A 14,082-nucleotide genomic window follows, 5' to 3' on the forward strand; every position below is an offset into this window, starting at 1 on the left:
CTATAAAGTTCAGGCTTGCAATGAATGATGCAGCTGAGGTACAACTCCTCCCCCATATATCTCAGCTTTTGAAGTAAGCTTGTAATTTGTATTTGTATCTGTGTTTGTTCTTAGCTGCCCTGTAGTGCATGTGACCTGCGGCTTGACAAGAACAGATGCTGTCTTGTGGGTTAAGGTCCCTTACCTGTGGTTTCCTCTCACACTCCCCTAGTAGCCGGTGCCCTTGGGCTTGACACCAAGTCATTTGGCTCTTCCAAGTTTATGGTCCCAACTTCTATGTTTGATCCCAATGCCACATAAACCAGATATAATGGCTCATACCTGTACTTCCAGCACTTGGGAGGTAGAGTCAGGAGGATCAGTCGTTAAGGACATCCTTGGTTGCAAAGTGAACTGCAGGTCAGCTTGGGCTACATAAGACCCTGTCTCAAAAACAAGCAAACAAACAAAGAAACCATTCAAAAAGAAGTATAGCAGCCATTTGGAAAGCCCGTCACATGTCTGTACAGAACACACATTGTGTGTGTCTTTCTCCTCCCTCCTGTTTCTACACTCACTGTCCCATCAGTAACTATGCAAGTGCTGGGGCCAAATCTGTGTTTGCCACAGAACATGCCATTGGAACAGGTGCCAGTCACCGACACTCTGCTTCTCTGTAGAGATACATGCCTCCGCCTCTGCCTTACTTGTGATTTGGTAGTCTCTGACTTTCCACCACTCCAGTAGCTTCACCTGTCAGATGGAGTTGCTGGGTTCAAGGTCTGGCCAGCATTGTGTGCCTGGTTTCCAGGAAGCACTAAGTAGTGGCTGCTTCCCCTCACCCCGAAATAGATCTCTCTGTGTAGCCTTGGCTGTCCTGTTATGTTTTAAATAAACGCTGATTGGTCGGTAGCCAGACAGGAAGTAGAGGCGAGGCAAAGAGAACAGGAGTATTCTGGGAAGAAGGAAGCTCTTTCCGCAGTCCTGTTGAGACACCAAAGAAGCAGGATGTGACCTGTCCCACTGAAAAAGGTATTGAGCCATGTGGCTAACATAGACTAAAATAATGGGCTAACATAAGTTATAAGAGCTAATATGAAGCCTGAGCTAATGGACCATTCAGTTATAACTTATGGAGACCTCTGTGTCTTTGGGACTTGCTGGCTGTGGGAACTGGGCAGGACAGAAACCCCAATAAGTAGGCCCTCATGTTACAGTCCTGGAACTCACTCTGTAGCCCACGCTGGCCTCAAATTCAGAGATCCACCTGCCTCTGCCTTCCGAGTGGTGTGATTGAAGACGTGCACCTCCAACACCTGGCTAGGAAGTGTTCTTCTAAGGACACCCTGGCGCCTTACCGTCTTTTATTCTACCCACCCACCCCATGTTTATTTGTTAATTGCATTTCTCCTGTTGGCCTTTGTGATGGTTAGATTTTTGTCATCTTGGATAGTTTGATAAGGGGTTTGCTGTGGCTTTCACGTCACAATGGTGTCTGTCCATGTCACATGTTCCTTTGTCTACACTTCTGCTGGAAGGTGTTCCGGGAAGACACTGCTTCACCAGGCATCACACTCAGGGGTTTTTTCTTTCATTGGTCTGTTGGGACCAGTACCCATGCTTTGTGTCACTGAAGGCTGGTATTGCCAGTGGTTTCTGTGTGGGGCCTTTAATTCCCTATCCGGGTAGCCAAGGGAGATGATGAAATCCGTGTGATGGGTTGATGTCTAACTGCCTTCTCCATTGAGACCCTTGCTGGGGTCCATTCTGGGGTACACACCACTCCTGTGAGCATTGGAATATGACACAGTGGCAGTGTTGGCAGTCACCCTGGGCACCCTCCTGCCCGAAGCCTCTCCATTCTCTTACCTGCATCTCAACTAGTGAAGGTTTGAGAAGAAGAAACCTAGAAATGGGTGGAATAGGGTGAGTCGTCCTGCTTCCCCCCCAGCATGGGCCAAGAAAAGGCATTCTGGGATCTTGTCTCCTTAAAAAGAGTGGACCATAACTGGGCGTCCCAGTGCTCTGATGAGTTCACGCAATCACAAAGGGATCATGTCTGCACTTGGTGTGCTGTTTGCCAGCTGAAGGAGGCCCCTCAACTTGGGTTTGCAGTGTTGCTTTCTCAGCTTGTACCAGAAGAGTTCACGAGAATGTTCCCTAGGTTTTGCCTGAGGACCTGGGAACAGTACACTGACTTGGTCCAGTCCCTCCAGATCAATGGTTCTCAACCTTCCTAATCTTTAATACAGTTCCTCATGGTGTAGTGAGCCTCAACCATAAAGTTATTTCCATTGTTACTTATAACTGTAATTTTGCTGCTGTGATAAATTGTAATATAAATATCTGATATGCAACTCTCCTAAAAAGGCTGTTCATCCCCCAAAAGGGTCATGGCCCACAGGTTAAGAACTTGTGCTTTAGATGGCTAGAGGTCTGGTCATCAGCAGTAATAGCTAGGTTAGAGTAGTAGTGGGAGGAGTTTTACAGGAGGGGTGGGGCTTGAACCCATGCAGCTTGGGGAGTCTTAGGTTGGGTAGGCAGTCAGGCCTTCGCAGAGTAAAGACAAGGTTGTGATGTTGGCCCACACTCTGAGGTGCCCAGCTGTCTGTGATGTCCCCTGTTGAACCAGCTGCTCAGCATCATAAAACCGAAAAATTACAAAGTTGTCCGAGTCAGTCTCTTCCTCACTGGTTGCAGAAACAGAAGGTTGGAGGGGAACAGGGACTGTCTGAAGCTGGCGGAGCCAGGCTGGGCATCCATGGCATCAGCTGCATCCAGTTGCTGCAGACCATGTCCTCTAGCCTTCCTCCTGCGCCCTGTGCGATGTGCTTGAGTAGGACAGCCTGAGGCTGTCCTAGCCCCTCCATCTCTCTGCTCAGTCACCACGGACCTGTTCCTCACCTCTCTCTGAGGACACTGAGGGAGGAGCCTGCCATAGGACAGTCATTGCAGCTTCATCACTTCGCAGCTGTTGGTGTCACCACGGGAAGATCAGCTCTAATGCATTGCCCACAGAGTCACCCGCACTGGTGTAAGGAGTCGCTGCTTGGAAGCACAGGGCTGGCTCAGGGTGGGTGCTGGGAATGCATTATACAAGTAGCGTAAATGAAATGGAGTTTGTAATAGAGCAGTGTGAAGCCAGAGTAAGATTGCTTCGGGAAGTCTCAATTGATTCCCACTCCTTCCTACAATAGGTGTTGTAGAGCTTTTTCTCAGAAGGTTGAAATTGCAGGAACATGGGGGCTGTGGCTCATAGTACAGAGTGCTGAGGGCCTCCTCCTCTTCTGTCCCCTCCAGCTGGGGGCTGGGCAGGAAGTAGTCAGAGGCAGTGACTCGGGGAGTCACTGGGTGTGTGTGGTGCTGTCTGCACTGTTTTCTAGCCCATGGAGAGACTCTTACCCTGCCCTGCCTTATGAGTAGCTGTGTTAGCCTCCGGCTACCCACAGAAAGCCGGACACATTTACTGTGCAGCCACAAGCCTGGCTGATAAGGGGGTGGACTCTGTTGGCTGTGTCTAGTGGGTCTCTATGGAAGCTGGTGACCCCGAAGGTGGCTCAGCACATGATGCCCTTGGCTCAATGGCAGGTGAGGTGACCACATCAGGAGGCTTAACCACAGTTCAGGGAGAAGACTCGGAACTGCCGAAGGAAGACCGGCAGCCTTGAGGACCGGCTACCAGGTATTCTGCAAGGCTGCTGTCTGTCCGTGTCCACACTTACAGAGTGTGGTGACCGATGGACACCCAACAGAAGTCTGTTTTCTCACTCCCCACGCAGCATCTGATACGTGTCTGTGAGCATGTGTTGACAGCTTCCTGCATTGTTGGAGGGGTTGAATTTCTGACTCCCCAGCCCTAGCCCACCCAGGAAGCACAACGCATGGGAACAGACCAGGGGCCCTATTTAATCGGCTCTAATTGGCCTAAGTGAGTGGTGTGCTAATTCTAAATTAGCCTTATCTACTCATGAAAGAATCGAAGCAAGAAATGCGTTTGGTAACACTTTGTTAGCGCTTTGTTCAAGAGACTGTATGGGAATTAATGGAACTGCATTTCGCTAAAATTATCCTCTCGTTCTCGCGTCATCAGTGGAACTGGCCTCACCCAATTAACCACATTTAATGAGCTTTGATGACTGTGAACATTTTTGTACCCAGAGACGTTTGTCTGCACCCCTTGTTCAAACAACCACTGGGGGCATAGCCTCTTGTTTCCCTCACTGCTTCTGCTAAGGGTGGGGTGCAGGGCAACCAACTCTCTCTATGCCCCACCTGGCATCTCTGGGCTTCTTTCTCATTGTCGGTGCCTTGTGGACACAGGATTGGATTGGACGCAGCAAGGCCTGGTGGCCTCAGCTGCATCTTGTAGACTCCCTCAGCATCCTTTTTTGACCTGTTTCAACATCTAAAGCATCATTTGTTGCCAGGGATCTGGCAGATGGTGAGGCCGAGTCTGGCCTGAGAGTGCAGTGTCACAACTGGGCTTTCTGTTCTCAGACCCCTCACCCTTTTTCATCTTTCCTTGTCCCTCTGTTATTAGTGACGATCCCAGCTCTCAGATGAACCCAACACCATGGTCCCTGCTCATCATCCTTGCCTTCCATCTTCCCGTGCGGGGTCTCACATTGCCTTCTCCTTTCCCTTAGCACCCCCCCCCCCCCATGAGGTTCCTGTTGGGACAGTGTTTGAGCCTCAGATGGAGGCCATCCACTCAGCTGTCTTCAGGTATGTAGTGCACTTTCAAGACCACATATAGCTTTCTAAGTAAAAAGTTTCATGTTTTTTTTTGTTTACCCTTATGACGTCACATTTATTTTTTTATTTTTAAATTTATTTATTTATTAAGGATTTCTGCCTCCTCCCCGCCACCGCCTCCCATTTCCCTCCCCCTCCCCCGATCAAGTCCCTCTCTCTCATCAGCTCGAAGAGCAATCAGGGTTCCCTGACCTGTGGAAAGTCCAAGGACCGCCCACCTCCATCCAGGTTTAGTAAGGTGAGCGTCCAAACTGCCTAGGCTCCCCCAAAGCCAGTACGAAGTGGAGCTTGGCAGTGCCTGCTGTAGTCCCAGACCTCAGGATGCTGATGTAAAAAGCATTGCTGTGAGTTCAGGACCATGGGCCACATCACTCCTCACTAAATGTAGTAATGTAGACGAGGTCAGTGTGTCTGTGGACCCCTGTAGGACACGAGGTGACTAGTCTCTGCTACCTTGTGGCTCTTGGCTACTCCCAGTACCAACCTCACTGTTAGCTTTGCCTGGTTTTGAATTTCATTTTCATGGATTCCTGCACACGTAGCTGTGATGGTTGGTTGGCTTCTTTTGTGCACAGTGACCCTGCTGGACACAGACGTTTCATAATGATCTCTGAGAGTACCATGTGTGTCTTATGCCTTCTCATGGTGGACATTTGGGTGTCTTCCTATCCAGCAGTATTGAGCAATGCTGCTGTGAATTTTCTGGCCCAGGGCTTGGGCATAGGGTTTCTGTGTGTTTGTGTACCCATAAGTGCACTGCTCTTGCGGCGCTCCCATGTTAATCCCTGGGCAGCAGCACTGTTCAGTGTGCTTTCTTTTCCCTCTGCTTCCTGACTGCGAATGCAGTCAGAACGGCTGCTTCAGCCTCCTGCTTCCTTGGCTTCCCCACTGTGCACTGTGGCAACTGCATCCTTGGACTGTGAGCCACAAGAGACCTGTCTCCCTTCAGCTGCTTTTGTATTATCTCAGAAACAGGAATGAAGGCCGTCACCAACATGACTTGGATACAGTATTTTCTCTGGCCGGTGGCCCCTCCCTCAGAATGGGGTTCCTTTATGACTCCCCAGAACATGACACACAGCAGACCCCATTTGATTTGATTATTCATAAGGTTCTTGATAAATTTTGGTCACTAGCTTTTTGTTAAAGAAGTAATTGCAAACATATCCCCTGTCCCCCAAATCTGGCATTTTTCATTCTTTTTCTTCATTGATGTTCTTATTTTTACTGAGCTCTAATCTGCTTCCAGATTTTTCTATGATTTCCAGGGCATGTGTGTCCTGCTTTAGAAGCCTTTGCTGCCACCTGTGCCTTCAGTTCATGTTGTGATTTTTACCTACCCTGTGATTTCCTTTTATGTTCCTGTGACAAGATTCCTGGCCGAGGCAACTTAAAGGAGGAAGGATTTATTTGGGTTCATGTTGCGGTGGATACAGCCCATCATGCCAAGGAGTGCGTGATGACTGAAGCTCACAGCTGGTCACGTCACAGTGGCAGACAGAGTGGAGAGCATGGGACAGAACCAGAAGTGGATACCACCTACATACTCTGCCTTCCTCCTACCTACCTACCCCCAATCCTCAGCAACCCTCTTCTGCTAAGGAGGCCACAGTCCTAAAAGTTCGACACCTTCTGAAGACAGTGCCACTAGCTAGTGATCCAGTGCTGTTTCTTCAGTCTGTGATGGAGGCCTGGGAAGGTTGAGTCAGGCATTAATGAAACGTGGCAGAGGCATCGGAGGCAGCAGCAGAGTAGATACACTCACCAGCAAGAGGCAGAGGGGAGCAGGCAAAAAGCAACAGCTTTTCTCTGAGACTCCTTATCTTTGGGTATAGTAGTTACTTTTCTTTTGCTAGAAAAGAGAGGTTTATTTTGGCTCATGATTCCAGAGGGGAGTCCATTGTGGGGAGAGGGGGAAGTCAGGGAATGATAGCAGGAGTAGGTAGTTAGTTGATCACAGTTTCATCCACATCCAGGAAGCAGAGAGCAAGCACAGGAAGTAGGGTGAGGCTATAAAATTCCAGTGACATGCTTCCTCCAGTAAGGCTACACCCTCTAAAGGTTCCATAACCTCCCCAAACAGCTCCACCACCTGTGGCCCAAAAGTCCGAAAACAGAAGCCTGTGGGGGATGTTTCTCATTCAAACCATCACATTGAACCACCGCTGGAAGGCACCATCCAGTCTGGGGGAGGGCCTTCCCACTTAGTTATCTGTTCAGGGAATATCCTATAGACCTGGAGTCACGTTGATTCCAGTTCCTGCCAAGCTGACAGTCACGATTAACCATCACAATGCCTTTTATCAAATCTTACATCTAATAGATTGTGCTGTAGTGTGGGAATTTCAAGTGAATACATTTTCCTGCAGGGGTGGGGACTGAGCCTGGGGACCAAACCTAGGGCCTTGCTCAGCAAGCACTGTACCAGTGAGCTGCAGCCCCCCAGTCCTCTGGTGCTTTATTTTGAGTCAAAGTCTCATTAACTCATGATGGCCTTGCACTTGCCCCACCACCCAGGGAGCCCTTGAACCTCGGCTCCTCCTTCCTTGGTGTGGAACCAGGCTCTGTTTGTTTATCCTTGATGATCTTGCTCCAGTCCGGTGGCATGGCTAAACGTACTTGCTTTAGTAATCCTTTGTAGATTAAGCCGGATTATCTGTTCGCAGTTGTGTCTTGTGTTGGCAATTCATGTCACCTTCTTTCTCAGCCTTTATATTTCGGGTTCTTTTCTTGCTTTGCTCCACTTCTGAGAAGCTCAGCGGCGCCGCTTTGAACAGAGGGGTTAGTGGCAGAGTGCCCCTCCCTGCCAGTCTCAGCTAAGCCGGCAGCGTGTAGCTGTTAGAGTTCACGCTGTCCTCGGGAGGAGATGCAGCCAGTCAGCAGGCCCTCTAGCCTTCATGTGCTAGGGGGCTCCTTTCAAGTTCTCTTCGAACATTTGCTTTGTTTTATTCATTACTTGTATGCATGTGTGTATATGTGCGGGGGTGTGGGGTGTGCATACCACACAGCATTCATGTGGAAGTGTGGAGGTCAGAAAACTCACGACAGCTAGATCTCTCTTTCCACCGTGGACCTAGGGTGGAACTCAGGTCATCATCACTTTTGTAGAGCAAGCGCTTTTACCTGCTGGGACATCTCATCGGCCCCAAGAGGCTTTTTTCTGTATTGTGTTTCCATGGTGGATAGGTATCAATTTTAAGCAATTTTTTTCCCTGCAAATATTGATACTGTATGACTTCTCATTTATTCTGTTAATGTGGATTGGCTTCTGACCTTTCAAATGTGGAGCCGCACAGGTGGCCCAGGACGAAGCGCTTCTCCCCTGCGGGTTATGCATTGCAGTTTAGCCCTGCACTTGCTTAGCCATCCAGCTGCAGTTCTGGATGAACACTGACTGGAAAGTCTGGCCTTTAGGTTCCCATTAGGTTTTGTGCTGTGGATTTTCTGGGCTAGTCTGTAAGACTGGTGCTTCCTTCCTTCTTAATGGTCTGCTGGGCTACACCAGTGTGTAAACTACTGGTCGACGTGTAAGTTCCAGCCATCTGCTTGCCTCTTCCCTCCCCATCCCTGGAGTCACAGATTCTTGTGGCTATATGGATTTAAGTGGATGCTGGGGGTCTGAGCTCTGTCTTTACGCTTGAATGACAGGCCCTTTACCCACTGAGCCATCTCTCTAGCCTCAATAGTTTAAAATTATTCTTTGTGTGTGAGCACTCGCATGTGTGTCCTCGTATGCATGTGTGTGTATGCATGTAGATGCTAGAGGGTATCTTCTTGAATTGCACTCCACCTATACAAAAAGATTTTTTCACATATGTATATAATACATGTATATCACATGCATTCAGATGCCTTCAGAGTTCAGCAGAGGGTATTGGCTCCTTTGGAACTAGAGTTACAAGCGTTTGTGAGCTCTCCATCATAGGTACTGGGAACTGAACTCAGGTCTTCAGCAGGTCCTGCTGGTGCTCTTCACCACTGAGCCATCTCTTCAGCTTCCACCTTGTGTTTTCGGACAGTCTCTCACCAATGCAGCTTTTTTATGAGTGCTTGGGATCCTAACTCAGGTCCTTCTGCTTGTGCAGCAAGTGTGTTACATATTGAGCCATCTCCACACCTGCATTTATTTATTTATTTTTTTAAAACCAGGAACCAGAGTTACATATGGTTGTGAGGCTCTGTGTGGTGCTGGGCATTGGACCCAGGTCCTCTGCAAGAGCAGCCAGTGCTTTTACCCACAGAGCTACCTTTGCAGCGCTCCTCCCCCAGTGCTATTAGTATTCTGATGTGTACTGTTTCTCTCTCACCCTTGCTTGTTAATCTTTATTTCTTTATTAATAAACATTAAGGGTTTATTAACTTTTTAAAGAGATTTTATTTTATTATGTGAATATCTCTGTGGGTATGCACATGTGAGCGCAGGTGCCTGTAGAAGCCAGAGACGGTGTCAGATGCCCCTGGAGCTGTAGTTGCAGGCAGATGTGAGCCACCCGATATTGATGCAAAGAACCATACTCGGGTCCTGTGCATAGTATATACTCTTAACTGCTGAGCTCTCTCCCAACCCAAGGGCTTATTAATTTTATTAGTCATTTGAATGAGCCAACTTTTGGCTTTATTAATTCTCTATAATATTTATTCTGTTTTACTCGTTTGCTTTTCATATTGCTCCCTCCTTTCCGTGGCATTAATTCGTGTTTGAATATGAGTTGTGTATGTAGCTGGTTGGTTCTTATTCTGTCTTCTCTTTAGATGTCTGCTCTTAAGGCTGTAATTTAGTTGCATGCTGTATGCTTCATATATTTTATTTTCCTTATTGTGTTAAGCAGCCTTCCGTCATGATAGTAGGTTGCCAAGATTATCCTTTTGAAGAAAAAAATGCTTATTTGGCAATTCTATGCTGTACTGAATTATGGTTTTACACTGTGGCCAGATCATACATCCTGGCCAACCATGTAGTGAGGCCAAGTCCTTCACCTCCAGGCCAAGAGATGGCAAGGAAGAGCCTGGGATCCCACAGTCTCCTTCAGGGTCATGCCCCCAGGCACCTCACTTTCTTTCCCTTGGCCTTGCCTCCTAAATGTTCTCATAGCTCTGAGTAGTACCACAGTGGGCATCAGGCTTTCAACACGTGGATCCTCGGGGACCTTGAAACTGTAGTTTGGAGTATTTATCCATTTTCATTGTCATGTTTGGGTTATTCACAAATAGATTTCTTAACTTAAATCTATTTGCTAAGTTTTTATCTCTTGCATCATTTAATTCTACTGTAGCTTCCTTGTCCTCAAACTATGCTTTGATTGATATCAGTCTTTTAAAATGTATCAAGATGCGTGGCTAAGAAAGGTGGCATACATTTATCATCCCAGCACTCTGGAGATGGAAGCAGGAGGATTACTGTGAGTTTGAGGCCTGCCTGAAGCACAGTGTGAGACTCTGTCTGAAAGAAACGTTTTTAAGAAATCTGCTTCACGGCCCCCTGGTAGCGTGTGTTCGTGAAGCACCTCTGCACGGTCGTGGACCTGCGGCTGCTGATGTCGTCACCTGCAGATGCCTGTGTCAGTGGCAAGTTGCCCTGTTGATCTTCTGTGTACCCCAGTGAAGCTTCCTGTGGTCTGACTGTTTGTAGACAGCCTGTCTTCTGTTAGCTTTGTCAGTTAGCATCCTGTGTCCTTAGATGTTGTTCTAGGAGGCACACGCTGATTGAAAGTAGTCTTCGTTCTCTGCCTGTGAATTCATCTGTGCCTGTGGATTCTTCCTGTGATTAGTTCTGTAGAGGCCATCAGCTTCCATATTTATATCTGCACCCTTTGCTCTTCCAACTTCCGTTTGAAACTTCATTATTTGGTTATAAACATTCTCTTATAAGTGGAGTATAGGTTTAGTGTTCTTTATTCAGACAGGCAGTGTTTTTCTAAGTTGAAATATTTAGTTTAGTTTCTTTTATGTAATGAGAAATCTATTCCTTTGTGAATGAATCAGAAAGAACCGAAGGTCTTACACATGAAAGGTAAGTGCTCTACCACTTAGCTACACCCCAGCCCCTCACTGGGGGATTCTAGGCAGGTGCTCTACCACTGAGCCACACCCCAGCCCCTCACTGGGGGATTCTAGGCAGGTGCTCTACCACTGAGCCACACCCCAGCCCCTCACTGGGGTTTTAGGCAGGCATTCTACCACTATAGCCATACTCCAGCCCCTCTACTGTTGAGCAAGGCTGTCTGTTCCTTGCTCTGGGATTCTGAGAGGGGCTCTACTGTGGAGCTATGTTCTCAGCTTAACACATTTGCATTTAAATTATCTATCTTACTGGTGTTTTTGTTTGTGCTTCCACCCCCCCCCCCCCGTTTTTGTACTTTGTCATAGAATAAACTTTCCCTTCTGTTTTTCTCTCTCCTCATTATCTTGGTCACCTGGTGTGCTTTTATGTGATTCTTCTTAGTGGCTCCACTGCTGATGAGAAGATAGGCTGTTAATATCAAAGTCTAGTAAAAATTAGTACATTCCTTTCTCCCTACGGCACCCTCGAGCCATTTGTTCCTGCTTGATTCCTTAGCCGTATGCTCCTGGATGTTGACATGATATGAAGATATACACACACCGATGTACATACCAACTGTTGTGTACACATGTTCGGAGATTCAGGACACATGGCTCAGGTTGGTCTCGAACTTCTTATGTAGCCAAAGCTAACCTTGGACTTCTGGTTCTCATGCTTCCGCCTTTGAGTTGAGATTGCAGCTGTGTAGCACAGAACCCTATTGCTGTTTATATATACATTTATTAATGTTTGAACTTTGAAGTTGTCCCTACTCTCTTGCTTTGCTCTGATTCGTTTGTCACAATTAGTGAACCAGTATGTATTATTTAGTTAATTCATAGCTGTGCCAAGAAGCAGAAAGGGTGTGCTTTGGTTTCAGTTTGTTATGGTATGGTTGGAAGGCTTGGTGGTGGGAGCAGGTGGTGGGAGCAGCCTGTGACTGTAGCAACTGTAATAGACGGCAAAGTGTTCACATGTGGGTGAATCACAGCCCAGGGGCTGATGTAGTCAGTCGTCTCTGGAGAAACCAACTGGCCCACCCACAGCTGTTCCAGAAAAATGCCCAGGTACGTCTTTCTCTGTCTTTTCCTCTATTCGTCTCTCTCTCTCTCTCTCTCTCTCTCTCTCTCTCTCTCCTCGTGTCTTTTCTGTCTCTCTCCTTATTTTTCTTCCTTCATCACTTGTTTTTATTAATATAAAAATAATGCGTATGCTTGTGCCTTTTGTGGGGAGGGTGAGTATGTGCATGTGAGTGCAGGTGGCTGCAGAGATGAAAGGCATGGGATTCCCTGCAGCTGGAATTACAGGTAGTTTGGAGCTGCCAGATGTGGTTGCTGGGAATGGAACTCAGGCCCTCTGTAAGAACAGCACACCTCTAACCACTGAGGCTTCTCTCTAGCCCCTTGAGACCTTAATAAAGTTGGTAATTGGAACTCACCATCACTGCCTTGTTACTAAAAGTACATAGCTTACATTAACTTTTATTCTTGTGCTCTATAATCCTTCTCTCCTCCTAAAGATGCAGTGTGTCTGCTAAGTTGTCGAAGCTAGGTTCAGGTAATCCTCCTAGCTCAGCTCCTAGAGTAGCTGGGACTACAGGTGCATGCTGAAGTTCCTGACTGTAAGAGCGCCATGTAGGACCCTGCTTTTGTCTACTGAAGGTTTGTGGGGAACTGGTCTCTCCTATGGAATTATCAAGTAGGGTCCATGTAGTGGGACCTCATGCGTCTGTTGCTTCACATTATGGCTAATTCAGTTCCTTAACAGAAACAGGCTGGCCTGTCAAGCTGAACTCCTGTCAGGAGTCACTCCAAAAGCAGGGACAGGGCAGACCCCACCCAGGGACTGGCTGATGTAAACATCCTTGGTCAGGCCAGTTGTATTTCCAGGAAAGCAGCAGAGGATAGAACTGGTTACAGTGTACCCATAAGTTGAGGGACATGACACACCAGGACTGCAGCCTATTGGCGACGTTGAGACCTTTAGCAAGAGGCTGGGGTGTTGTGATTATGGTGTTACCAATTAGACTTAGATCCAGTGGGAGTCTGTGTGTTTCGGTCAAGAAACTAAACAGTTTTATTAGTCCATGGCCTGGTGGGGTACTGTCGGGTTCAGCCCCACAGGGATGTCTAGCTGGCCTGGTCACAGCACTACTGTGCTCTGTGTTTCACATTTGGGATCAAGAAAGAGCAGGCCCTGGGTGAGCCCAAGTGCTGTTCCTCCCTCATTGGGTTTTGGTAGCTGGATCCATACAAGAACTTTTTTAGATAGACAGGTCATCTTCAAACAGTTCAGAGATCTACAGGATATGGCATTTAAGATGTTTTAGTAACATAGGTTCTTTTTTTTTTTTTAATGACAATGAGAAGATAATGGGGATTGAAGAAATTCCACATAGTGTTGTTTTCTTTGGGGCAAAAGTAAGCCACCAGGCAAGAAAATGCTCCTGCCTTGACTGCTTGCTTACACTATGCTGTCCTTAGGGGACAAGCAGGACACAAAAGAGAGGGACAGCCAAACTTTGTCAAGACAAGGTGGGACACTCCTTCAAAAATCCTGCTTCCTAGAAAAGTCCATTGAATACTCTAGGCCTTTAGGCTGAAGATGGATGCTCCAACATTGCAGAGGAACTTTGGGTGACTGTCCAGGCAGCCAACTGTTTCTGTCATTCCAGGCAGCCAACTGTTTCTGTCATTTATCACATTATTTGGAAGTTGTTTGCTTGCACTTTCTGCTTGTTCAGTTAATATTATTTCTTTCTTGGGTCTCTGAGGGAGTTGAAGACTAGCTAGTTATTATTATAATTTTCCTTGTTTTATAAGACTTAGAAAAGAAATTCATTAAAGAAGTGTAAAATGTATAAGATATCAAAAGATAGTTTTGGATGGTAATGCAAGTTATGTTAAAAAGTAAATTAGGTACAAGACTTTGGACTCATCAAGATAGGATAGATATGGAGTATTTTCTTTAAATTCGCCAAATGCAAATGGGCTGCACATTGTTGATGTATTACTGCCTGCATATATTGTATATAGTTATTGTACTTACTGTATATAGTTGTTCTTATATTAGTTATAGCCTTTTTATTTTAGAGAAAAAGGGGAAATATAGTGATTTTTTTTATTTGTGTTTTAATAAGTAAAGCTTGCCTATTGTGAACTCTAGCAGCACCTGCTTCCTATGGTAGTCCTGAGTGTTCTCATGGGTGTGGCTCTTTTGGCGTGTGTATGTATATAATGTGTGTGTGAGCATACGTGTGCATTCACTACAGCACACACAGAGAGGCCAGAGGGCAATCTCGGGTATTA

At 46.8% G+C, this 14,082-nt stretch overlaps 1 protein-coding gene across 6 annotated transcripts in view; it reads left to right on the forward strand.

Moving 5' to 3' along the window:
• The window catches only part of Mad1l1 (mitotic arrest deficient 1 like 1), a 322,152-nt gene that overhangs the window by 157,433 nt on the left and 150,637 nt on the right, over positions 1–14,082 (forward strand). The window contains exon 1 of one of the 6 annotated variants that reach the window (XM_075974652.1): positions 945–1,011. The exons of 3 other annotated variants lie outside the window; for them this stretch is intronic. Coding sequence is in view for 1 of the 3 variants with exons in the window: in XM_075974634.1 (XP_075830749.1) it covers positions 3,544–3,567 (24 nt within the window). In the remaining 2 variants the exon portion in view is untranslated. 2 more of the 6 variants (XM_075974634.1, XM_075974656.1) reach the window with 2 other exon arrangements.

Source organism: Microtus pennsylvanicus, chromosome 1 (assembly GCF_037038515.1).
Source record: "Microtus pennsylvanicus isolate mMicPen1 chromosome 1, mMicPen1.hap1, whole genome shotgun sequence".
Classification (NCBI taxonomy): Eukaryota; Metazoa; Chordata; class Mammalia; order Rodentia; family Cricetidae; genus Microtus; species Microtus pennsylvanicus.